This window comes from Colias eurytheme, chromosome 11 (assembly GCF_061535395.1).
Source record: "Colias eurytheme isolate Ceu_HAF_F1 chromosome 11, ilColEury1 Martin Lab GWU primary, whole genome shotgun sequence".
Taxonomy (NCBI): domain Eukaryota; kingdom Metazoa; phylum Arthropoda; class Insecta; order Lepidoptera; family Pieridae; genus Colias; species Colias eurytheme.
In genome coordinates, this window is record NC_142990.1 from 6,321,852 (window position 1) to 6,349,239 (window position 27,388).

At 31.0% G+C, this 27,388-nt stretch overlaps 2 protein-coding genes across 2 annotated transcripts; both read right to left on the reverse strand.

Annotated features, from left to right (window-relative positions):
- Positions 1-1,235: 1,235 nt before the first annotated feature.
- LOC149904630 (uncharacterized) lies at positions 1,236-25,646 on the reverse strand. Its single transcript, XM_090106901.1, has 5 exons — positions 25,313-25,646; positions 20,994-21,053; positions 3,457-3,622; positions 3,033-3,151; positions 1,236-2,909 (listed from the first exon to the last, which is right to left on the reverse strand). Exons 2-5 carry the CDS (start codon positions 21,018-21,020, stop codon positions 2,187-2,189), a joined length of 1,035 nt encoding a protein of 344 aa, XP_089963027.1. The 5' UTR covers positions 21,021-21,053; positions 25,313-25,646; the 3' UTR covers positions 1,236-2,186.
- Positions 18,362-19,815, reverse strand: LOC149904631 (uncharacterized). Its single transcript, XM_090107382.1, has 3 exons — positions 19,609-19,815; positions 19,492-19,527; positions 18,362-19,243 (listed from the first exon to the last, which is right to left on the reverse strand). Exons 1-3 carry the CDS (start codon positions 19,678-19,680, stop codon positions 18,482-18,484), a joined length of 870 nt encoding a protein of 289 aa, XP_089963508.1. The 5' UTR covers positions 19,681-19,815; the 3' UTR covers positions 18,362-18,481.
- Positions 25,647-27,388: the final 1,742 nt, after the last annotated feature.

Sequence of the window (27,388 nt, forward strand, 5' to 3'; positions counted from 1 at the left end):
GTTTTGTCCTTCTGCTTTTAAATTATTAGATTCAACTTGAATATTTTCTTCTATTGGTATCTCATATTTTTCAGTATTACGTGGTAAATTGTTTGAAACACGTTCAGTAATTACTTCCTGAGGGATATTTTCAATTTTTTTAAATTTCCGAATACGATGTCGCATACGTCTCGGTTGGTATATATTTCTTGAAGCAGGAGGCGATGTTGAAGTGCTTAGTTTTTCATCATCATTCTTGTTAATGTTAAATTCGATGAGCTGTAAATTTTTAGCATTGTTTTCGTCATTTATTAAACCCGTCTCTTTGTTTATATCCGCCATGGAGGTAGTTGCTTGAGTTGTTGTATATTGTTCTCGGGTTTGTAAATTATCTTGTCGACTGACTTCTTGGGTAGTGGTTGGAAAAGCTGTCGTCTCTTGAGCAATGGGTTGATGAGTTTGTGAAGAAACAGAATGTTCTGCAATAAATTCTGGAATTTTATCAAAATTTTCCGATGTTACAGTTGTAGTTATTGGCATTTTTTGATCGTCATTTTTTGAAGCAAAAATTGGCGTTGATATTGGCTCCTGAATAAATAACTCTGGAGGTCTTGGTATTGATACTCTTCTTTCGGTTTGAGATTTTGGTATTGTTACAATAGATTGATCTTTCTTACTTAACTTTTCAAATTTTTCTAATTCTGTAAGTATTAATTGTGCATCTTTAGCGAGTGTCTCTTGATTTTTGTTTTCATCAAATTTGTCAATTCTGATATGAAAAGTATTCCGTTTTGGCACCGGCTTTCTTACGCGAAAGTAATGTTGAACGCTCTCTTTCCTTGCCTCTACGTGATGAGGGCTTTGTCCATCTCTCGTTCGATCATAATTAAACGTGAGTGTAGCTTCTGGGTTCACTTGATAATTGGGATCATATATCTCGTCCATTGAAATTTTACTCGGTCCCAATATTGGAGGTTCATTGTAAATATAAATTTCATCATCACCATCATCGTCATTATCATCATAATATTGGTCTAATCCTTCATCTGCCCAAATGGGCACGACAAGTAATAAACTAAAAGTAAGAATGTATAGCTTCATTGTTCTGAAAAATAAAATATGAAGATTAATTGACAATAACACACAAGAATCAAATCAGGCGAATATTAAAGAAATTGACAATGCATACCTTTTAGGTGCCTCCTTCAATCTGATGGATAGAAATGAATATAGGGTCCTTTTATTGAAAGACAAACTATTAATTAAATACTTTTATTGCAACATGTCGTCAATTACCTAATTAAGGCTAACTTGTGACATAGAATAATTTTAAGAAAAACGTACTTGTTTCGTTTATTATGTTGGGTCGTTAGGTAAATAGTATAATAGTATAATGAACAGTGTAAAGTATTATTAAATAATTTATTAGAAAAAATGAAATCAGTGGATTAAGAAAAAAAAGAACGTTAGTGCAAAACTAAAACTATTATTAGTTATAAGAAATATAGTTAATTAAAATTACAACTTGCACCTTCTCAGAAAACAGCTCACAAAATAAAATATTAACAGGATATATATTATCTTATATGTATATTTTTAAATTTTTACAGTTATTGGAACAAGTCGTCATTTAATATTGCATAAATTAGACATAAACCTATATATATATAAATACAATGACAAATTATTCTCAATAACTATTCAGGACCAGCCGATTACATGGGTTTAAACATGTAATACATAGCACCTTGATTCATTTTATATAGAAGCAAATTAATAATTATTTATCTAAAATATTGGACTCTTTGGCTGGATTCATTTGTAGTCCTCTTATTGCTTATTTTCCGCTTTAGTTTTTATTTCAATGTTAAAGCGATAAAGATAAAATTAAATCATTTAGACATTTTTTTTCTTTGATAAATATGATATGTAAATAGATATACATGAATATAACGTAATGAGATACTTATTAAATTACACGTTGTAATGGCACATCAATTATTTATGCCCTATTGTCACGAAAATTACAAAAAATACTGGATTAAGTACAGGAAATTATCTTGTTAATAAATAAATTTTAGTCAATATCTAATGTCTAAGCGTTATGGCTAAGAGGTCGTTCGAGGATCAATCGTTTTGTCTCTACCGATATATTTTAAACAATACTGATAGTAGGTGGTAACTAAATATCACGGTCATCATAACTATTAATCTATTGGTCTAGGATCATAAGGAGTCGCATCATGACCGACGTATCTATTGTTTTTGCGAATTTGAAATCCTTGTCCTGGCGCTGCATTATAATAAATAACACGTCGAATGCCAAAAGGATCGACATAACCAAAACTGCCAATTCTTTCATCTGAATTTTGTGTTTGTTCTTCGTGGTATTGTTTAGGCAGATAATAACGGAATCCATTTCTTCTCAACGCTATTCCGTCATAGCTTGGGAATTGGGGCGTATACCCATCACCTAGCCGGACCCCAGGTCTTTGTCTGCGTATCCAGTCATCAGAGTGTCGATATGAGTTGGGATTGTAAATATCGACGTGTTTATAAGGAGTACTATCGCTAGCATAGTACCCGTCTAACGCGTTCGTGTTTGTTACATCGTAATCGTATGGATTAGGGGTTGAGGCAGCTTCAGCTGAAGTTATAGGTGGCACCGTAGGCCTGAAATTATAGGAAGTGGATGTATCGATCGAGTTTGGAGAAACTTCAACCGTAGGTGTTGATGATGGAAGCGGTGTAGGAGTAGCTGTGACTTCCTTTGGGTAAGAATGGGGAGGACTCAGTGTTGTTGAGGGATATGATGGCGATTTAGTCGTAGTACTAAAACGTGGAGTGCCGCGATTTGGATGTGGCGCAGGAGCTGGTGTAATGTTGAAACCCGAATCTGTAGGTGCCGTTTTAGCAATTTTCAATGACTCCTGAAAGAAAAGAAAGAATGAATTTTATTTGATATTCCTGTAATTGTTTCTTTGTAGTTTGTTTGTAAATATACATATTTATATAAGACTTATTTTATTGTATAAAATAAAAATATGACTTACTCCAATAGATCGGTCACCCACGTAAACGGTTTTAGATTTATATATTCTGTATCCTTGGTCATCTGCTATATAGTCTTGTAAGCGCAAATACCCATCAGCACCCACCCATCCTGTTGTACCTGGAATCGGAGATAAAAAAATAAATAAATAAAAGCCATAAAAATTGAATTTTAAGCATGTTCCAGAGATTTTTCTTTCTCGATGGATAACTGCATCAATTATTTCATAAAACTAGCTAGCTTTATGAAACATTTAAAAACTAAATATTTCATAATAGTCAAATACATGTATTAATAATTATTAATATAATAACTTTTGGAATATAAAATTCTTATAAGCTGTATCGTTCATCCCAAGATATATAGGTACATTCACATACTATATGAGATATAAATTAATTTCTTTCTAAAAAGGCGATACTAACCTACAACGGATCCATCCTTGAGCCTCCTCTCTTTTCTATATTGTCCGTTGTGTGTTTGATACAAGAAGTAACGCTCGTCATCTTCATCAGTCTGTATGTGGAACTGATCAGGGTCCTGATGGGCACTGTAACCGTCAAGGGCAGCCAAAGCGCTGCAGGCGCACATCTGTTTGAAACAAGATAACTTTCAACATTAATACGTCTTGAGAACTCCATTCTGCATTATATAGGTACATATAGTACCTATATGATAGATATAAGGGAAAATATTTTGAAAAAATGCATTTTTTAATAAACGATAGTAAAGATAAAATAATTTGGAAAATCCAAAAGTGCACGCCTCATAATTTTTTTTTTATAAATATTTATTAATTATTATTTTTGTTTATTTAATAACAATTAAACCACATCGAATCAGACCCTGAAAAATGAAAGGGTTCTATTCCTGAGCATACTCAAGCGTAAGAGAAAAAAAAAGACTCGATTAGTAAAGTATTTCGGTCGCTATCGTGTTAACAAGAAAAAGGATCCGCACATACAGACACACGGACGTCCAAGACAGAACTTTTTTAAACTGTTTTTTAACTAGTTTAAATAACAAAAATGACATCAAAAATATCATGAACGTTAAAAATAGTGTTTTTTCTTAATATGTGTGTGTATGTATTATCTTACAAGTGCAATGTATGATACATAAAGACATTTTAAGTTTGAAAAATCAGATGTTTTGCGCGAAGTGACAGTAGTACCCACCTCAACGCTTCGCTTATGAGGCGTGCAAAACGGACATCTTTAAATGAAGGAAACTATTAGCTCATTTTCAGCGAAACTTAAAAGTAGTATATTTAAAGGTTAGGTATATTGAGAATGATTATATATTAATAATATGAATCCTTCCTAAAAATGAAATACCTGTGTAATTTAAAATATATTTTGGAAAACCCAGTTAAATTTTAAATTGTACCTCCGCAAGGTATATTTTATTATAATTTTTATTTATTTTATAAGGTATATATAGGTTTGCAGGATTTGATTATTGCTTTAGTCTTATTAATCAATGGTTTAAGAGGCGTGGGAGTTGGGTTGTTAAGTTCTATTGTATAATATCTTTATGATGCCAGGGACACGAAAACTATATATTTAGTTGTAATCTAACTTTGTTCCAAAATAGTTATGAATTGTTATAGTAGGTAAGGTTTTTATTTTCTATAATATAGGTACCTATTATAATAATTTATTTTGGCTAATTCTTAATGAGTAACTTTCTGCAAATAAGGATTGATTGTTTAAATGTAACTTGATTTAGTGATTTCTTTTTCCTATAATATAAAAAAAAATCATATAGGAAACAAGCCTAGATATTATAATCTTACTTTTGAAGTCATATTACTTTTATTTAATGTTCAGAACAGTTTACACAATAATTAAATATCATAATACCAACTAACGAAAAATAATATAATTTATAATAATTAATTGATTCAAATCTACTGAAGAATAGCAAAGACTTGCTAATGTTTTCACACAACAATACATCCTCCATATGAAACGAAATAAACTATTTCATTTATTTTATAATTCAATTAAATGCACCTAATTATTTGTCCAAGCAACTCTTATCTTCGTCTGTGGACATAATATTTGCTTAGTTTTTAATGTACTTTGTCGGACCCTAACGATATTACAATTAGCTAGTCACAAGGAACATTGAAGGTGACGAATAAACATACTAGAATAACAATAATAATGATCTGCAGTTAACACACGATGGTTTAGCCTCGGGGACATACGTGGGCAGGTAACTAAGAACTGAGGAAATATTATGCAGGTATTTTTTCTATAGTGTCATTATGAAAAATCTATGAATCATTGTTGTGTATTAAATATACACCTATGTTATAGATATAAATTATACAGGTTGTACCGCCATTGGTGTAATCAATGTAACTAAAACTACCAAGTTCGGAGACATAATATTATATCTACAGACAGCGACGGCACGGTCAGGATACCCTGTGAAAAGATAATTTTGCTATTTATATATAAGATAAACTATATACCGGTCAAATAATGCAAAAAATTATGATTTTAATAGAACATTGGTGAGCACAGGATGAGCACGAATAATTTATTTTAGTAGTTTTGACCTTACCCACAAAATAATCCACGATCATACAATTTAATGAATGCTATAACGAGATACTTTACACAAGCAATTATTGATAATATTATTAAAAAAATAAGTAAGTATTTTCATGCTATAAAGTGAAAAATAAAAAGGTGAATCTCTATATATAAAATTATCGTGTCACAATCTTACCATTTAATTCATTTGCCTATATTGGGACAGATTTGAGGATCGGCCAACATCTATTTTTCATACCCCTAAGCTAAAGAACAGCGTTTTCCGGGACAGCTAGTATTATTTTTTTATAAATGGGGGGAAACAAAATCTATGCTGCTGTAATCGAGCAAGTCCCTGTGAAGGTGAAAACTTAATATATTCTATTCTTTGGCAATGATGAACGAAACCTATAGAATCCCAATAAACTTCCTAGACTTCAAACAGCATACAAATTATATCAAATAGTGAGTCATTTCATGACGATTTGATCTAATAAAATATCAGGTAAAAAATACTCATCCAACGTTTTCTTGAAACGTGCAAATATTTTAATTAAAATAATTAAAAGCCACAGATATTTGAGAATGGCCTTCATTACTGACGGAACTAGTTTAATTTTTAGGTTCGTTTCCAACAATTAATTGTACAAAATAGACTATTGTTGTTTTATTTCTTATCTTATTAATTGTATGTATCCTACCTATAGGAATATAAGAACAATGAATTACTTTTATTTAAATACATTAAAAATAATTTATATTTTTTAGACTCTTGTTAATTTGTAGAATTCCCACAGTTTACATAATTTATATTATATAATTTTGAAGTTATTTTATTTACGATTATTATAATTTTGATATGATTATAATCAGAACAAATAACGAAGCAACCTACATCCTGAATAAATTACAGAAGGATTTATATAATGTTATCGCTATACAATTAAAAGGAAGTGACGCAAGGATTATTAAATACTTACAAAATTGGAGTATGTAGTATGACAACATATCAGTCAGCGGTGGTCCATTTATGGCCCTTGTACTGGCTAGGATTTGGTCAGCGATATAAACACACGATTCATTATGTGACTCATGTACGTTGTACAATGTACACTACGTAATTAAAGTAGTACGTATTTTAAATTGCAAATATTTGTAGCCTAGATAATAGTGCCAATTGTCCAGATACCTACGGAGAGACGGAATTGCTCAGTCACCTCTTATTTTAATGAAACGATCTCTTACGGGTTATCTATACTATATCGCCACCTTTATTAAATTCAAGTCATCATTAGCTGGTACATTAGTTTTTTTAATAATTATTTCACCTATATACATTCATTATATTAGTAAGAGAGAAGAAATGGGTAGGTTAACATACCAAATACTGGTGAACATTCATCCGTCCTACTTTTTTCATCAAAACCTATCCGTAACATTACTATATAAAAATGTATAATTTTTATAAAAATACTAGCGGTCCGCCCCGGCTTCGCCCGTGGTACATGTTTACATTTTCTCTACATAAGAACCATCCTCGTACTTCAAGGAATATAATAAAAAAAGAATTATCGAAATCGGTTCAGCCGTTCTCGAGTTATGCGCTTACCAACACATTTTGCGATTCATTTTTATATATAAGACTAGCGGTCCGCCCCGGCTTCGCCCGTGGTACATGTTTACGTTTTCTCTACAAGAAACCATCCTCGTACTACAAGGAATATAATAAAAAAAGAATTATCGAAATCGGTTCAGCCGTTCTCGAGTTATGCGCTTACCAACACATTTTGCGATTCATTTTTATATATAAGATTGTCGTAGAAGATATACCTACAGGCTTTTTTTTATAGCCGTTTGAGTTTCTTGTTATAATTAAACCACTAAATTAATGCTTACTGGGACATAAGAACATCTTACCTATACGTTTAATTGTTTAATATCACAAAAAATCAGTATACAAGATATGGACCTTTTAATCAGCACTCAGGTATCTTTGAAATGGTTTGAGGTTGGACCAAATGTCGGCGCTTTGTTAATAACGACCGCACATATTTTTTTTTATAGTGAATAACGTTTTACTTAAGTTTGTCCTTTCGACTTACTGGAATCGTGTTTGCGATGCTGAATCATGAGCATGATGTGGCGCGGCGATAGCTCTACATGGAATAGAATTAGCCTTTTGCCAACTCTTACTGCGATTTAGTTGACTTTGTATGCCTGTCGTTGGACCGCACACCCACATAATCGAGCAAGACACTCGTTACATGACGTTGTAACTAATCCTTAAACAATTGGCCATGGGAAACGCATATTTGGTTATGAAATTAACGAAAATACTTTGATATGAACATTCACAAAAACTTTATTCGACAAAAACCCGTCACTACAATAGGACTTCCGTGTAGACGGTCACACTTTTTTATGAATGACTTACTCGATTTGAAATTAATATTAATTGTAATTAAAATTGTATCCTAATTAGGTTGCCGGCGTCACTGAGGTATGAGATCATGAGTTTTGCAGGTGGGAGCGCTAGGTAGTTAGGTACTCGACGTGAAGGCAATTGTATTGAGATCGTTTAGTTGTTGGAGTTTCATTGGACCATGTCCAATGGTGTAGGCGACACCCACGGCACTGTGTGGGCTTAGGGCGCGCAAATCCGCATTGCGCACAAGAACCTTGAATTATCGTAAACTACGTAGGTACATGATGCACATTTTTGTATTTCTAATGACAGATTAATACTTTGGCGTACTTGATTTCCTTATTAGTACTTAATTTATGTATAACGTTACATCCACAATTCATATTTTTCCAACAATTGGTAATATAGGTAATAATATACGTGGTAGGTAACATAATTAAGACAAATGAAGTCACACAAACAATAAACATTGCTATCTAAGCTTAAAAACATTTAAAATTTTCTGGTGCTTATTTAAACATATTGCATCAATATTATGATGATGGTATGATGAGTAATATTATGTTTTTTGAGCTGGTTATGAAAAAAATGTTATAAACAATATAATGTAAACAAAATAAGATTAGTATTTTAAAGTCAATTAAATCGTATCTAGGCAAGGCAATTGGCAACATTGTTCAGTGATCAATCAATCATCGATTTAATTAAATGAATATATTGTAACACAATACCACGATATCAAATCACTGTATCGCAGATATTTTTTATAATCGCTGTATATGAGTATTATTGTTACCATGCCATACATCAACATTACTTTTTATAAAGGTTTAGTATTACATTTTTTCTATTTATTCGTGTTTATTTATCCGTTAAGGTAATGTGAACTAACTGTAAATGACCTGTGCTTTAGAGTGCAGATGTGGAGGAAAACGCATTGTGCATTAAACTTACTTAACGACCGCTCTCTTCGCTACATTGAGTATTAGTACCGTTGCGTTGTTTCAATGATGCATTATGTATTCCTAAGAATTTATTTGTATTAAATTTTTAGTCTTTTTCCATATTTATTATACATTTAATTAGGTTTCAAATCATTCGCAGGAAGAATGTAGAGGTGATCTTGAATAAATGTTATAATTTCTTTAGCATCTTCATTGGATTGAATATAATGAGAGATATTATGATAGTTATCATATTAAAAGAAAGAATAATTACGTCGTGAAACAGTCAAGAAGTAAGAAGAGATGTACGCGACGATATGAGTGATTTAATGGGTTCGTTCCGCACATAGTCCCGGAAACAACGAAAGTGATGCCCGATACAATACGCGGGTTCTCACGCGACGAAAGCAGTCGCCTGACGTAATTGCATGTCGACGCTATGTGGCTATATAACCTTGCTGAGAACACGCGATTCACTATTAGAATATATTTTTTAATTTAAATTGCCTTATCTGAAGATTTAAACCTTCGTGGCTCGGTCAACAGTTTAAGGTTTTAGTGATAAGCCTGTGTAAAAGAGTGTTTTTTTTTTAAATGAGATAGATCTTAAATACAGGGTTGAGGCGTGCTGAGAGTACTAAAACACCAAAATAATTTTAATATCTACCTAAACATATTCTAACATGAATGGTGGGATTAAAATTCTCTGAACTCGTAAATGTACATCTGAAAATGATAGAGCTATAAACAAGTCGCGCAATCAAAAAACAAAATTTCTATATGATTATTTTTAGAAGCCTTGTCACATTGTAAGGAAACAAAAGTATTTTTATTTACCTACCTATACCGATTTAGGTCTTAAGACTGTAAATACTGGTCAAAACAATGATTCATGGTATTTTGGTAACGGTCGAGATGATCATAATATATCTGAGGTATGCTTGGAAATGACTACATGGATTCTGAATCATCCTTAACTACTATCTACCCATAAAGATCCTTAAATGGTTCTTAGACTTGGTTTAGATAAGTAAGTTCATATTTTAAAATCTGCATTTGTCATAGGCATTAAATTATTTAGTCTAATCTATATAATATATAAAAAAGAAAACCCGTTTTCCTTGGTCACGGCATCACGCATGAACGGGTGGACCGATTTCGATAATTATTTTTTGATTATATTCTTTGAAGTACGAGGATGGTTCTTATGTAGAGAAAACGTAAATATGTACCACGGGCGAAGCCGGGGCGGACCGCTAGTTAATAATAAAATTAAACTCTCGCTTGATCATAGAGCAGCAGCTTATGAAAAATAACTTATTTTTCTTTAATTTAAAATTAAACAGATACCTAGACATAACTATTGCCACATTTGTTCACAAATAAAAACTGACCAAATGAATCGAAAATAAATTTTACAAAACAATAAATTATACTGAGCTATTATTAATTCTTTAAATCATATTTGTTAGTTATTCTTTTTACACACATTGAATTGCATTACTAACATTTCGTATGTTTCACTGTAACAAATTCATTGGCTTTCGAAATATAGTTCAATGTAAAATAGTTTTTGCGCCAACCTCTTATTTATCGTACAATTCTCGTAATTTATTCCCAATCGCAATTTGGAATGATACATTCCATTTTAACCTAAATTATTTCTATTACTAACGTCTATTTTTGGGATTTACGGTTAGAACAAGATTTGTGGCTAGGTAAATACATATGTACATAAAGTAAGTTTCATTAAGATTCAAGTCGTGTGCAAGATCACACGAGAAAACATGCAAAGGTAAGGTCCGGTAATAAATTCGCTGTGTCCGATCGGAAATCAAATAAGCAAACACCTGATGTATTATTACACAATGCTTTTGCACAACATACGCTTTGGCATGTGCCGAAATGCACTTTCTAATTTAATACTGGACGGCACTATATCAATAAGATGACCATAGGTCTGATAGAATAGGTATTAGTTGTAATATTTTTCCAACATCTTCCTGAATAACTTAGTATGATGTATGACAGCAGGAAATACTACCTTTTATTTTTTTTTATAGGTATCATATCATAACAATCTATCGAAGCATTTACAAAACTATAAAAATAAGATTTAAGCCAGGTTTCAGGTTGAAAAAGATTTATAGCTCTTATAGGTACATACAATTTTTGTTGGCATTGCCATGGACTGCGACCATATCCAAATATTTACAAATGTTTTGTTATTTTGATGTCGTTTCGCTATAAACTTATTTTTATTATACACTAGGTTTCCGCCCGCGGCTTCGCCCGCGCAGTCAAAAAAAACCCGAATAGTTCCCGTTCCCGTGTTATTTCCGGAATTGCGTCATTTTCCCGGGATAAAAAGTAGCCTATGTCCTTTCTCGGGTATCAAAATATTTCCATACCAAATTTCATGAAAATTGGTTCAGTAGTTTGGGCGTGATTGAGTAACAGACAGACAGACAGAGTTACTTTTGCATTTATAATATTAAATTATTAAGTATGGATTAAAAAGTTTCTATAAATAAAACAGTAACAGTTATTCTGTCAATTTAAGTGCTTATGAGAAGAATATATTAATAATAAATGTAGAGAAATAGGAGTGTTTCTTTGGTAGAAAAACCAGTCCCAATACTCGACTAATTTTCTAAATAGGGCCGCTCACCGTTTATCATCTTAAGCGATATAATATGGTTCTACAACTTTCCTTATTAACAAGAACAGGATTAAACTATTAGAGGTTCTTAAACTGAAGATTATTCGAAGTATGTGAAATCTCACATCCCGTAAGTTACGGTAAGACTGAGAGCCATGTAAGGATATTATTACGAAGGATAGTTGCGATCGCTTTCACCCACGCGGACGCCAACCTGCGATATGAGGTCAAAACGTTTCGAATCTTTACGTAAATGAAGTCGTGACCCGCTTAGAGTTTAAAGGATATTAGCAACTATACAAGTAGGTAAATGTTTTGACGAATGAAATTAACTGTCTTACAAAAGCGTTCCGTGTAACAAATGTGTACCAATTATATTATTTGTAATTCTTAGTATTTATGTATACTGGTCACGAACGTACTTAAATCTTTCTCAAATAAATCATAATTCGATTTTATTTTCTTCAAATCTTATTTTACTTTACGTTTAAATACTTACTTACGTTTAAAGCCCCAAATTGGTAATTAATGAATATCATAATTGTAAAGCAGATGACACTATATTATCGTCATGCAAAAGGATCGTTTAAAATATAGATATATTTCAATAATAACGTATTTTTCAAAATATACAAAATAAAGTTGGAATGGTAGAGGATTTTAAAATGTTGACAACACAATGAATGCTTTATATAATTAAAATTATACATGCTTCCTAAAAACCTTGAATGACATACATTCATAGTTGGATGAATGTTCTTAACAAGGTTCGTCAAGTATTGTTATATTCACGACAAAAGAGCCTCCAAAACGGTCGTTGTAGCGATAACATTATATTGTAGAGACTAGAAAAATGTGTTAATATGTTGTCATTGTTTATTGAAACAAAATATTTTGAATAACTTTGCAAGTAAGAACGTACCTAAATATAAAAAAAAACTGCATGTTATAAATACCATATGCGTATATAACGTTATTACCAGGAATGTATCTATACTAATATTATAAAGCTGAAGAGTTTGTTTGTTTGTTTGTTTGTTTGTTTGTTTGTTTGAACGCGCTAATCACGGGAACTACTGGTCCGATTTGAAAAATTCTTTCGGTGTTAGATAGCCCATTTATCGAGGAAAGCTATAGGCTATATATCATCACGCTAAGACCAACAGGAGCGCCGAGCGGAGCAATGCGGGTGAAACCGCGGGGAACAGCTAGTAAATTATATATGAATATCGTATCAAGTATTAATAGCGCGAATGATGTAAATAATATCGGAGCAATCTGTTTCTAAACGCAATCATTGAGCGTGTAAATAATACATTAATTAGCAACTACATATTTTGTTAATTTGATGTTTTTTTATGTATGGATTGTATGCGTTGAAAGATAACTTTGTAAATTGCAATACATATTATAAGCGAGTGTATTGTGTAACTGTTTATACATATTCAAGTATTCATTTATGTTATTTAATTACTTACGCTAAAATATTTTAATAAATGAGCTACTTTGTTGTGATAGTATTAAATAAAAGAGCGTCTCGCTATTCGCGTTTATTCAATATTTAAAGTGCCTACCAAATTATAACAGTTTTACTTATATACTAAAATATGTGAATATTTATTAGATACGCTTTCTATTTTTCGTAAATTTGATTTATTTTATGATCCTCCTCTTTTAGTATTATTCGGTAGAGTCTTATAAAGCATCCTGATTAAATAAAAAAATGTGGGAATGTTATAATAAATATGCTTGTATTGTTGTTTTCCTTATAAATCTTATAAAAATTCACAGTTAAACTATATTAATTTAAAAGTTAAATATTTTTTTATACTCCGCAATCGGTTTGTATCCCTACAAAAAACAGCTTCCTCTGCTTTCCGTGGCAATTTTTCTTAGTGGAAATATAGGTAGGTACACGTATATTGGTTAAATTTAATTCCTGATGTTGGTGATAAAAGCGTTTGATTATGTTATTTTGGGCGCCGGGAATCTTAGAAGTGGGTGTTGCGCTTAGTGATTAATCTACTACCGACGGTCCGTGGGCGCATCTTAATAGCAACTCACTTGTATGTTTTGTTGAATGAACGTGGGTAATTTTGGCAAAGACCTCGGTATAACAATCTATTGTTACCCTGTTCTGATGCTCTTACTCACTTGCAGCAAGGTAAACTTTAGCGTAATGAATATGTTATTTATTTTTTAAAACTGTGTTTTTGTAACTGTGAAAATTTAAAACGTACAAGTTTTTCTTTATGTATAAGGCAACATGCACAACATTTGTTGTTTTGTAGGTATGTACTCTTATTGTACAGATTATAATAATATATGAAACTGCTTAAATCAACGTAGGTACGAACGAACGAACAATAGAATTTAACCAAAAGCATAAAACTAGATTTTTTGTTGAGGTAGTTTTTTGTAAAGTAATTAAATCTTAGTGAACATATTATCTTTCAGAAAAGAATATAAAGAATGTAAAACAATCCCACATCATTGTTTTGATGTAAAAAATCCGTAATTTTTATGTCTGTAAAAAATTAATTACTCCTAATTAATTCATTATGTTTTTCTAGCAAAACTATTTAATTATAGGTACATGTTAAGTATTACCTGTTCTGTGTAAAAACCTTTTATAACTGATTCTTCAAAAATTAGATTAACTTAATAAAGTAGGTAGATTTTGTACTATGTCCTTAAACATTATCCTATATACCTACACTCTATATTTTATACAGTTCAATGTTGCTCATTTTCAAATAAAAAAATAAAAGTATTTAAAATTTTAACAAAAACTACAAAATGTTATCTAATTGTAAGGGTCATGTCTACGTACAATTATATTTGTATTCGTAATTGCTAATACAATTTGTTTTGTCGAATGGTTCACATTTTTATAGTATTCGTTCTAGGTCGCTAAAGATTTCTCACGATAAATTTATACGATTATTTACGAACTAAAGTAAATAAAGCTACAGTTAAAAGAATACAATAATATTTTTTTCCCTTGCAATCAAGTAAATCTGTAATGGCTGAGTTAACTGCTAATTATTGTTGCCATCAAAATGTGAGTCAAGCTTATGCTAAGCTATTTATGTTGCATGTAATCAAAGCTATGTTATATAAATCGATAATTTAATATAATGCCCTGATTATATACTCTGACCACGTACAGTATAATAAACAAGTATTTGCACCTAGGCACTATGAATAATAACATGCTCTACTTAATACGTAAGATTTTCTATGGAATTTTAACTATGGTTTACTGAATATGTATTTGTAATAATTGGAATAGGGATCAAAATGGTTTGGCAACGAAGGGTTTTTGTAATTTATGAACAAAGTTAATTAACTTTCATTTAAAAAACAGCAAAGGAAACATCACTCCGCCTAATTTTAGAATTTCATAGAGATCAAACAACTTAGTTGAATTTGTGTTTATACCTAATTTTTTTTGTTAAAATCAGATCAAATACATTATTAATTATTATCTATTATAAATATGAAAATGAATAAAAGTCATAGAGCTTTTTAGATAGAGCATTATGTAATATGTATGTATAGATATGACAAAGGCACCATACAATTTTATCATAGTTTTAATTTTAATTACAAGGATAACCAATTCATTATCATTGTATTGCGAAGTCATAATCTGTTGTTTAATAATATGTGCATACGTTTAGTGTTATGATTCAATCATTCTAAACGAAAAAAAACTACTTGTTTTTTTTTACACCGCAGATAATAACAAAATAATTTATGGTTATGTGACCTAGACCGAAATGCAATCATCGATGGTCGTCAATTTCGTTTCAAACGACAGTGTAATTTAAATAATATTTATCGATCGTTTATAAAACGATGTAAAGATAATACATATAATTTTATAATATTGCATGCATTTACGCCCCTCGGCATATGATATATATAGATCGATCAAATGTAATTAAATGTATGATGATAGGAATCAGGTTTCGGAAATATAAAACTCCGTTTTTCCAATCAAATTAACTATTTGCTATTAATACCAATCTGTGTAAAATAATCGTTGAAATGTTATCAAGGTATTAGTCATATTTTGTCTTACATAAATCTATGATTTTGTAAGTAGGTCAGTAATAAATACCATAGATTCGAGTTTTTTATAAAATTAGTGGGTGTATCCTAATGGTCAGCGTGAGAGTGTCAGAAACTTGCGAGTCACAGCGCTGACTAATAGGGCTACCGCTACTAGTAAAAGTATTCCTACGTAAAATTTTACGGATAAAAAATTCTAAAAATGTCTTTTATAGTTTTATTTAATAGTATTTTATGTCACATAACGTTCCTTAAGTTTATAAAATACCTACCAAGTTTTGGTAAGTTAGCGAACGCTGCATACGCTATTCGCAGATACTACTTTACAATTATCGCAATGACTGTTTATTTAAATTTCATATCTATATAATTTTACATATAAAATGATTTTTTGCTGTTGAATTAGTAACTGTATACAACCCTACAAGCACATGCGGTCGTGCGTTACGCAAGTCGGTTAGTGGCTCGATAAATCGCTCTACATTCGCTCTTTGTCTTATCCAGCGTACTTGTAAACTGGCCTCTTACTTACTTGCCTTTGATCCCATTTCCAAGATTTTTAATGTAAAATATAACTTTAAATTGCAGTTAAAGAACGTGTTAAACATTCAAAAGATCATTCGTGACGCACTTCATGCGAATGCATTTGTCTGTGCTTTCTTGTTTGTTGTAAATGTCATAGTGATAAATGTCATGAATAATAATAATATTGTGGGATAGGAATTTAAATTTTTAAAGTTCCACGGAGTACCGTACTAAACGGGGTTTATAGGTCAGATTTTTATGGTTCTGCGGCCCTTTATACGAAGTCCTCATCAGATTAAAGTTATCGCTATGGATCTCATTTTTTTTCCAATTCTGGGATTGTTGTTTTAAGCGCTACAATTCAGTATCAATTTTGTTAAATTTTTCATAGTTATGTATTTTATAATAGCTGTTATAACGTTGAATTACAAGAAAATAATACTAATTGTGCAATCGATTATTTATAAAAATTTATTGAATAGTTATGTTTTACTTTTTATGCAGTATATACCAAATTTATGTAAGGTTCTTTCAAAAAAATCAATTGCTTTTTGCATCATTGCTCTCATGCATTGCGCATATTTTCTACGCTTCTATTAAATTAAATTAAGTGCTCGTAACCATTATGACAGAGACCGTTCTTTGAAATATCAGACGAAAATGTTCTAATAAGCTGTTTACGAAAGATCGTATTTAAAAACTTCTTTACACCAAAATTTTGTAAGGAGCACTGAATTACCAAGAGTAAATGATTTATGTGACGATGCAATACATACCGATTGATGTAATCTTTAGATGTCTTACAAGACGGGAAACATAAAAAAAAACATGTTCTGGTTATCAAGTGGAATAAGGACATTAAATTAGCGGACATTCATGTTAACGCATTCTTTATAAGATTTACAAAATTACTCATACATACTTTTAAATTTGAAAAGAAAATAATTATTAATTTAAAAATTTCTATACTTTACCAATTATCCATATCATATAATGTGCTTAAATTAATTATGAAATTACACACTATATATTAAGTGATATAAAAAATATTTTAATATGTGGAACTAGAAAAGTGAATTACAATGCACTATTCCAAAATGCAGCGCAATGAAACTTACAAATTGGAAATAGACAGACCCACATCCAATTCACCCTGTATTAATACCTAATAAAATAACTTTTATTATTTATTAATGTAATTTTTAATTGTTACTATTACAACACGAGGAAACAGACAATAAAAAGTCGATTTTAGTATCGTACGTAATTGATATAACAATTGCATAATAATTATTATGTCTGTTGGAGTATGTAGGCAACCAAGTGCTTGAAACTTCGTCCACTTTCACTGGCAAAGCGATCGAAAGTGACTTGGTGAACTTAATAATCGTAATAACATTGCACCACAGTCCACATATAGCTCATTATATAACAGGTTGAGGACAAGAAAGGGCTACGAGTAGAGCTTTTTAGTTAATGAACTGCTTGACAAATCTATATAATACTAGCCGCGCCCCGCGGTTTCACACGCGTTGCTCTGCTCCTGTTGGGCTTAGCGTGATGATATATAGCCTATAGCCTTCCTCGATAAATGGGCTATCTAACACCGAAATAATTTTTCAAATCGGACTAGTAGTTCCTGAGATTTGCGCGTTCAAACAAACAAACTCTTCAGCTTTATTATATTACTATAGATAATAATTTTATTAAGTAAATTACAAAGATACATAATACTATTTTCTATTAGGGAATTTATTAGTGAAGTCTTAAGACGTTTGCAGTTTGCCGTTCTGGAAATCCCTCTGAGTAAATGTTATTTGTTATCATAATTCTTAAAGTAGGTATGCTATTATGACTATTTTTAAGACAGCAATCAATTGTTATAAATTTATTGGTATTGATGGGCTCAATGAAGCAGATTGCACCTGACCTACCTAACTAGGAACAATACGGTCAAGTATTCATTGTTTTGTAGTGTAGTTCTGTGACTCAATTTTACGGCCCATTAAAAAGAAACAATGAAGAATTCAGTTAATTTTAATACGTTCTAAAGGTTTACTTATATTTTTATTAAGATAAATATCTAATTTAATAGGTAATTTGTCTTTTCGCTGAACAGCCTTTTCGCAATAATTTTTTATAAGTACATCTTATAATTACCAATTTCTTGTAACTAGCTAGAGCTTACATACCTTCTAAATTCTAGCAACTATTACCAATGGTTCTTGTAAAGTATATTATATAAATTGTCTCTCGTATCATGTCTCAAGAACTTAACCAATCTCGGTCGTTGTAAACTGACCTCATTCTACCGTATAATTCCTTGCAAGCCTGCTGCCCTTTTGCGTAATAACAGCGGTACACTTTTCCTCCTGGTGGCTCATAATGCTCTATTCTGCGAGTAGGAGACATTTGCCCAGAATACCCGCACCAAGAATTCAGACAACTATAGTCTAGATTCACTAGGTATGTACCCGTTTTTAAGAGTATATTGGTTTTAGTTTTCAAAGAATCCTTTAATTTAAGTTCATCATTATAGGGTACATATTGATTGAAATCACACGTAATTCTTTTGTCTTCACTCTGTTCGCATATAAATTCATCCTGCGAAAGAATGTTGGCTTCGTTCGGTCGCACAATGTTCCCAGTATCGACTAATTCGGCGTGAGAATTGGTCTCCTCCTTTCTATGGCACACACGCGCCCCGTCCGAGTACACCCAGCAGTCGACGAAATAGAATACCTTATTTGGTATATTATTTGACAAAAATAGTAACTTATCTATATCTTTGTAGCTATGATATTTTAATTTTTGACAATTGTAGTTTTTCCCTTCCAGATAACAAAACCTTAGCTTTTGGGCGAGGGTTGATAATTGTGTTAATGAGTAAAGTTTTATAGGATCACAATACAGGGATGAACAATCATAAAATATTGCTGGTTCTTTTGTTGGTATATAAGGTTCGTGTGAAGGAAGATGTTCGTCAGCAGTTTTTCGAGTTTCTGTTGCTTTGCATATTGTGTCTCCCTGTGAAATATTTAGTGATATTTGTATCTTCGATTTTCAATTTATGGAAAATGGAAATTGATAAAAGAAGATTTTCAATCAGATGAAGTTGATACCTAAGTACCTACTTCTTCTAAATCTTAATATATAATCGACACGATTATTTTTTTCAAGAAAAAATATAGTTCATTTTATTAGAACGGCTTTAAAGATTATGAAGACATTACTTGTGTAAATATTTATACACATACTTAATAATTATTCCATACCTTTTCTTTAATGCAAACTACATCTTTATTATAGCGCTGAAAAATTATTATTATTATATCCAATTTCAATATTAAAATAAATAAATAAAAAATCAAACTTCAAAAGACTATTCTCACCGCAAAAATCCTACATACGAAACACTGAGTTATAATTAAAAATAACGTAAAATTCACATTTCTAAGTTCCATTTTAAGATAAAAACAACATTAGAAACGTCAGAAGTGGCTTTTTATTATCATTCGCTTCATTACCTGTAGATGTAAAACGCAAATTCAAATATTTCTCATGCGTATTAAACGGATATTGACTTGAAGGATCGTAACATTTAATCAGGATTTTGATTTGTTTTAGGATGTATAAATCATACATTTATAATTTATATTATATAAATATTATTAATTTTATAACATATAGGTACTTCTACTTCATAATTGTTACGTTTACGGTTGTAAAAATTGTACAAAATATGTAGTATTTTTGAAGAACTTTCGTTGTGGATTTTTTACTGTAACCAACTGAGCTTTTTTTAGCTTTTAAGTCTAGCAGGTACATTGAAAATGACATTCAGGGTTGCGTCCTCTGGGAAAAGAGGACAGGTAAACAGGTAGACTCGATAACCCATTGGATGTATATACAATAGATCATTTTTGTAATCGATCGATTGATCGATCGATGTAAATAGTAATTTTACAATAAATTATTTTAGAGTTGCAAGTAGGTAGGTAGCATTCATACACTTATTATGTCTGCTTTTTTGTATTATATTCTTTCATAATCTTCATTTTGTTTATATAGTTATAGATTACTTTGCAATAATTTGTTATGTAAGTTTATTTTCATGTATGTTGAAAATTTTTACTACTTCTCCAGACGTGTAATTTAATTATACATATTTAGAACTTCATTCTTCTTTGTGCATTTTCGAAACCTTATTTTGGGCCACTTTTAATCACAATGTAATGTATTGTTGTTTGAACTTACTTAATTGCACGCCTCATAAGCGAAGCGTTGAGGTGGGTACTACTGTCACTTCGCGCAAAACATCTGATATTTATGTTCATGTGGGTAACCGCATTATGTCGACTACCGGGTGCGTGCGTTACCTAATTGTTGATCCCAGGAGTACAAGAGGTTTTATAACTACCCAGTAATAAAAAGTCCTGGGGTGTTACTGGTTCGTCCTTTAGCAGTACTTTAATTTCCAGTGTAGAAAAGTAGAAGAAACTACACAGGCACACATTTTCGCGCACTGGAATAAGTACTGCTATTAATGATGTAACCCTTTGAAAGGGTATAGACGCAATTGACTTGTCCGGAACATTGGTTAGTGCAACAGGAGCGATATGCTCCTGTTGCACTAACTGTACTTAACAAGTAGTGGCTTTTTTATTGAAGAGCCTAGATGTTTTAACGGGATGTTTGATATATAAATACGGATATTACAATACTACTTGTGCATTCAGTCATTTCATTTTCTTTTAAAAGTAATATGAGTACTTACCAATATCAGTAGCTCTTGTTTATACATTGTTCATCACAACCGTATTGAGCGCCGTGATATCTGCAAAATAATTGGTTATTTATTAAGTCGTACGACACTATAATTATACTAATTATTACGTACCTACGCTACGTCTATGTTTCTAATAGTTCAGTGTGACACGAAGCACATGGCTCTATAAGGCTCATTATTTCTACCTATAAACTATCTGCTATGTTATGCGCCAAGTTAAAATTTACATTTAATTTTAAAAACACTGTTTTGCTTCTTCTCGAGCAATTCAGACTTCCTGTGACTTATAAAAAAGTCTTTTTTATAGAAATGAATAGTCTTGAGTCATTACAACAATTTATAAACTCGTATTTAATACGTATTTATTTTGAAGTAATTTGTGAAATATCCTACCCACAGTGCCCTTAATTATGCTTGTTAACCATTATGCTTCACGTAAGTGTCGTGTGCTCCAATTTACAAGGTAACTTGTAGGTGTTTTGTATGTGTGTTAGTCGTAACAATCATGTGTTAGCGATGAATGCACTTCGTCATGACAAGAAATATTCGTGACATTGAAAATGTAGGTAACGATCAACGCTACGACCGCTTATATTAGCGACATAGATATACTATTGTGTTATTTTATTATTTAAATTGTATATTTCCCACTTTGCGTTAAAATTTGTTTTGTTATCAATAGAGGTTTATGTGTTTGTTTATATTCTGAGATCTTAAATCTTAACTGTTTTTAGAAGAAGTCGATATTGCGTAGATTAATATTGTTATATTTACATGTCAATAAGTGTGACCGCATAAATAGAAAGCGATATTGAAATGATAGTGAAAAGGGGAGCATCCCGTGCATATAAATTACAACTGAGGCATAATATAAGAAGTCGTTACGTAGGTATCTGAAAACTGTGTACCTTAAGATGTCAGAACCGTACAAATTTAATTAGTTCACGCAATTTGTAGAGCCTAATTTACATTTTTTACGAGACCTATACAAAATATTTAAACGAAAACAAATTACCCGTATGAATAAAATATATTCACATTCAAAACTATGATTATTACGTCATTTATGATAAAATGTATGTCTTGTAAATGGTGATAATATTCACAGTAGTGTTTTAATTATAAGAGTTGAAAGTATTGTTTTCACTGAGTTCGTATAATTTTCACAGATTCATATTATGTAATGAGAACCTTTGTTACGATATATTATTATGTTAAAATGTAAACGCGTTTGGCGCAATAATCTTGCGTCGGGGAATGAAAATAAAGCTATTTAGCATTAAATGTGATTTATATTTATTTATATATACACATTATATAAACGCACTTATAGTATTTTCTACAGTAGCCAACGCAGACTAAAGCAGCATATATTTTACGCAATGAATCGCTATCACAACCGCCGAAATCAATTTGTCCATGTTATGTTCCAAATTAACTAGATGATCATTTCATCATTAGAAATTGCTTGAGTAATATCACGATTTGATATATTTTATAACGTTAAGAAACGCGGATGGGTAATTCAATAGGGTGTCAGCAAGACTTGTGGTTTACTTGTATTATATGTACTAAGGTTTGTAAATCCTTTGAACTATTACTTTATTGCTCAATATTTAAACTACTTTTAAAAATATATCTTGTATTAATGCGATGTTTTAATATTCCATATAAGCCCGGAATCGGTTATTTCGTCAAAAATTAAAAATGTTTCCATTTTAAAAAATGGTGATTCAACAAAATATGACTCTATAATGAGCAGAGTGATACATATATGCAACCACTGTGATTGCGCTATATTCTGCTTCGTCCAAATTAAGCAAAAATAAAATATAATAACGATAACAACTCTATTCAAAGAAAACTTCGGACCTTGATTTTGGATGCTTATGATTTTATCTGCATACTAAGTTTCAAAAGCGGAAACCACTGGACGATATTATTATTCTGCTAACTATGAACGAAACTGAAAAGCGAGGTATACATATAAAGGGTCTGAATGAAATGAAACATCTTAATTTATCTACGAAATTTTCTAATATGGATTATGGATGCATCATACTTAATACGATTTCTTTGATACCCACACATATTCTACAGATGTGATGCCTTTTTCGGAAAATTATCGACATATATGTAAATAAGAAAATACTATCTTACTAAAGAATCTTGTTGATATTAATAAAGTGGGCGATGCACTGTTAGCGAGAATATCTAATGATCTTGATTTACCTTTTGCGAAATAATGTGTTCATTGACATCAAAAATGCTTCCTTAGAACATTTATGAGTGCCCTATTATAGGAGATGTAGAGAAATTTCTCTAAATCTCTATTAAGACGTCTTATTTTTTTTAGGTTTAAAAATATGTATAAATTAGCAGGTAATTTTGGCTTTAGGTTATCTATACTTTGCATTATTATAATAATATAGACTGGAAAGTAAATAAATGTAAGATTAAGTAATCTTAAATTAATTCAGTATTCACAAATCATACAATGTAATTGAGCGTGTCACAAACGCGTGAAAAAGTTATTGTTTCCTACATTAACTAATAGTAACACGTTTGATTAAGACTCCATTTCCTTATATTATGCCTTGAGTTAAATAATAGGTAATCATTCAATTAACGAACTGATTTAACTTCCGAACGTATAACAATTACAACGGTTGTACCTTGTTTTTCTAATCACTCTGCCGATATTGCCCTAAGAATAAGAATTTCTCAACGGGATATCTCTCTCTATCGAAATGTAGAGTAGTAATAGGACATTTTGAATTATTTTTTAATTTGATATATTAATGAATGTCCTAATCCACCTATAATCTAATGTTAAAGGATTTGCTGAAACGATATTTTTATATAAATTATAGTTTGTCATATTTTGGGGTTAAATTGGAATTTATGTTTGAATTTCTTCAAGTAAGTACGTAAAGATAATAATTAAATTTTGTATTTAATGCAGGCCCGTAAATAGCATATATTGTATTTTATAAAGCGATTTTTATTTTATTTAGTAACTACCTACTTATTTAATAGAATTTTTGTTTATGAAGACATTCTGTAAAATTAACATAATATTGTATTACCTATTCATAACAATCATTCGCACATAGGAACCTAAATGAAGCTGAGAAAAATAGATTAAGATGCACCTTAATTATTTCCAATATTTATTTATCACAGAACTATTTACTTAAATTTGGTGTCGGTAGGTATGTGCAAACAAAGATGCTGCAGAGACAAGGTTTGGTCGTCTTTCAAGTAATTATCTCATTAGGTTTTTTGTAAAATAAAGCGGTCAAGTGGAACGGTTAATCGTGCGTCAACGTCACGCTATGTCTTTTATTATTTAGATAAATACGCGTACTTAATTGCTTATTATTTTACATGGGAGATAAACGAAGAATATACGACGAGGAATACGAGGAATAGATTACCTAGGATTCGTTCATGATTTAAATTCAGCATTCTGTACAATAAGCTCCTTATAATTGGAAGTGATTATGCCGCATCGAAATTTAAGACAAATTTGATAAATTATTATTGATTAAAGTTTAAATTACATTTCGTAAGGCATTAACACGATTGTTGTTTGATCTACGTTTAGCTATCACAAAGTTGTGACCTCTGCAGTATTTCACGTATGATTAATTTTTGTCCTATTATAGCACGGCTACTGTAATCATTCATGTAAGGTCACTTCATAGTCCCGCAAATACGAGACCTTCGCATTTCAGTGGAGTGACATAACATGCGCTAATAGTCACAGGTCCATTTTTATCATTGACGGGCAGGGTCGGGTAGATTAGGCGTGGGCGTCGAAATTTAATTTAGGCCTTATATGGTAAGATAGTTGCAAGTTAGCTATACTGGTTAGAGACAATACAAGAACTATTATAAAGAAAATTGAGTTAATTTTGCTTGCACTGTAAATTAAAGTTGTTCTATTTATTTCAGCGGGGTTCCTAATTTTTGCAGTTAATTTTTGCAATTGTAAATAAATATTTATCAATGTTGATTTCAATAAATATAAGGCTTAAAAATACGTTCGGCCCTAAAGTAAAAAAAAAACAGGTCTTAAATAAATATTTTACGGGTTAATCTTATTTTCTTAAGAATAATTAATATTTTCTGTTATTGCGGATTATTTGATATTAGATATTATTACAATGTGAGGATTGTTGTGCGGTCAGAACGTTGTTTAATTATTATAATGACGCTGTTAATTATTTGTTAGGCAAATCTGTAACCATATATTGCATTGTAACTGCTTGCATATTTATTGCATATTTATTAATACCAACCTCTTGAGGTATTTGCCCAAATGAGTTATTTTTCGTCTCAGCAATCACGAAAAATAGAACGGTATGTTTATATTCACAGGGACAGTTTAAATTTGAATTTTACGAAAGTAGAACTAACACTGCTATTGTAAGCTAACAAAGAATATTCACAGCATGTTAAAGAGAATCGCAACAATGGGAAATGAGGTGTGTCCTCAATACTTCCATTTAAACAAATTGTTAGAACAAAAAGATTAAGAGACAAAACGTCGCGTTCGCGATCGCATCGGGCTTGGAGGCTTGAAAAACAAACGCGTGGTGCGCACGCGCCGGTTCTGTTGAAACTGCTTCGGGTTTCCCGCCAAAACCACGCGGTGATAGTACACCAAGAATACCTACTATCTCATTCACTATCTCGAAATTATGCAATCTGCTACACTGGCTTTATTATTGAATTGTTGCAGGTCATGAAATGTTTACGGTTGACCCACAACATGAAGGTCAACTTTTTCGCTTACTTGCCCACTACTTGGTGTATTAAAATGTAGAGTATTTGATAAAGTTATTAATGATAAAGCAAAATACTATAACATCTAACTCTAACATTTTCGGTTATTGCAATATTGTTTTCATACTCTATGTGGTTGGATGATTGGTTTACTTAGATACGAAATAAAGCTTAATTGGCATTTTGGATTACCAAATGGAAAACAGTACACAGGAAATCAAGAGAATAATTAGATGTTGAGGTTCATACATTCTCTGTTCCTATTGAATTTTTAAGAGAATAAACTTTTCATTGATTCTTGCTTTTGCGACGACTGTGCATTGATAAACTAACAGACAACGCTTTATTATAATGTTTACGTGTTAATTTTCATGATGAACAATTTTGATATTTCTTAATATGTACAAGTAGGTACCTATAAGTGTAAAAACTCACCTAGGCAGGTACCTATAATATAGAGATCTGTTTTACTTACGTCCAATTGAAACTGATTAATTAAATCATCTATTAAGTTGCTATACATACATATTTATATTATTAAATATTTTTTGGGTAATAGCTTATCTTATTGACTCGTCTATTGGTCCATTGAAAAGTTACATTTGGGGTTGCATTTTTTAGAGGACGCAATTTTATTTTTTTGATGTGTAGGGGTTGACCACCATAGTTCAGAGTACTGAAAATTAGTACTCACTTCGGAGCGCTGTAAAACCTTAGCTATTTAATTAATGAAAAAATGTTGTATATAAAAGTTGTTCCTCGAAAAACAATCTACAAAAATGGTCAAATATCATTTCTACGTAAAACTATAAAAAAAAGTTTTATTGAGAAATATAAATATTAAATATCTCTAATTTCTGAACATTTTCGCTTATAACTTTTTTATTTATAGTTCTACGACAAAAAGTTGCAGGATCAAAGTTGTAGAGTATTTAATTTGCAACAAATAATGTAAACAATTTTTTTTTATCAAATGAATAGTTTAAGAGATATATCGTAAAAACCATATCAACCGCTATTTTCAAGATGGCGGCCGTGGGACAAGGGTGGCGACCCCACAAACTTGGTGATAGCTTCACACTGACCCCCCCTACATATCAAAAAAACAAAATTGCATCCTCTAAAAAATGCAAGGTTAGGCCTAAAAAATGTAACATTTCAATGGATCAAATCAAAAATGATTTAATGGTCGTAATCACTCTAATCGTTAATGTTATTTCTACTCTTGGAGCGCTTAATTTGTGTTTATTTTATTTATTTATAACACTTTATTGCACAAACAAAATTAGGACAAAAATAACATTAAAATACAAAAGGAAGGCATAGTTTGTACAAGAGGCGGCCTTATTGCTAAGCAGCAATCTCTACCAGGCAACCTGATGGGAAAGGAAATGTATGATGTTAATGGGATAGTGCAAAAAGAAGAGAAAAAAAAATAATGATAATAATTATACCTAATAAATAAATAAAATTATTTAAGTATCAAATATACCTACTATATACATAAATGCATAAATTATAATACAAATAAATAAAATACACATATACATACATATGATATATAATAAACATATACATACCTAAGTACA

What these genes read in the sequence shown, in the direction of transcription:
- LOC149904631 (XM_090107382.1), bottom strand. Translation starts at nt 19,680, where the DNA reads ATGGAACTTAGAAATGTGAATTTTACGTTATTTTTAATTATAACTCAG. An exon ending in TCGTATGTAGGATTTTTGCG is followed by an intron (nt 19,528 to 19,608) that starts GTGAGAATAGTC and finishes ATAATTTTTCAG; the next exon opens with CGCTATAATAAAGATGTAGT. An exon ending in TAGTTTGCATTAAAGAAAAG is followed by an intron (nt 19,244 to 19,491) that starts GTATGGAATAAT and finishes AATATTTCACAG; the next exon opens with GGAGACACAATATGCAAAGC.
- LOC149904630 (XM_090106901.1), bottom strand. Translation starts at nt 21,020, where the DNA reads ATGTATAAACAAGAGCTACTGATATTG. An exon ending in AACAAGAGCTACTGATATTG is followed by an intron (nt 3,623 to 20,993) that starts GTAAGTACTCAT and finishes TGTTTCAAACAG; the next exon opens with ATGTGCGCCTGCAGCGCTTT. An exon ending in TGGGTGACCGATCTATTGGA is followed by an intron (nt 2,910 to 3,032) that starts GTAAGTCATATT and finishes CTTTTCTTTCAG; the next exon opens with GAGTCATTGAAAATTGCTAA.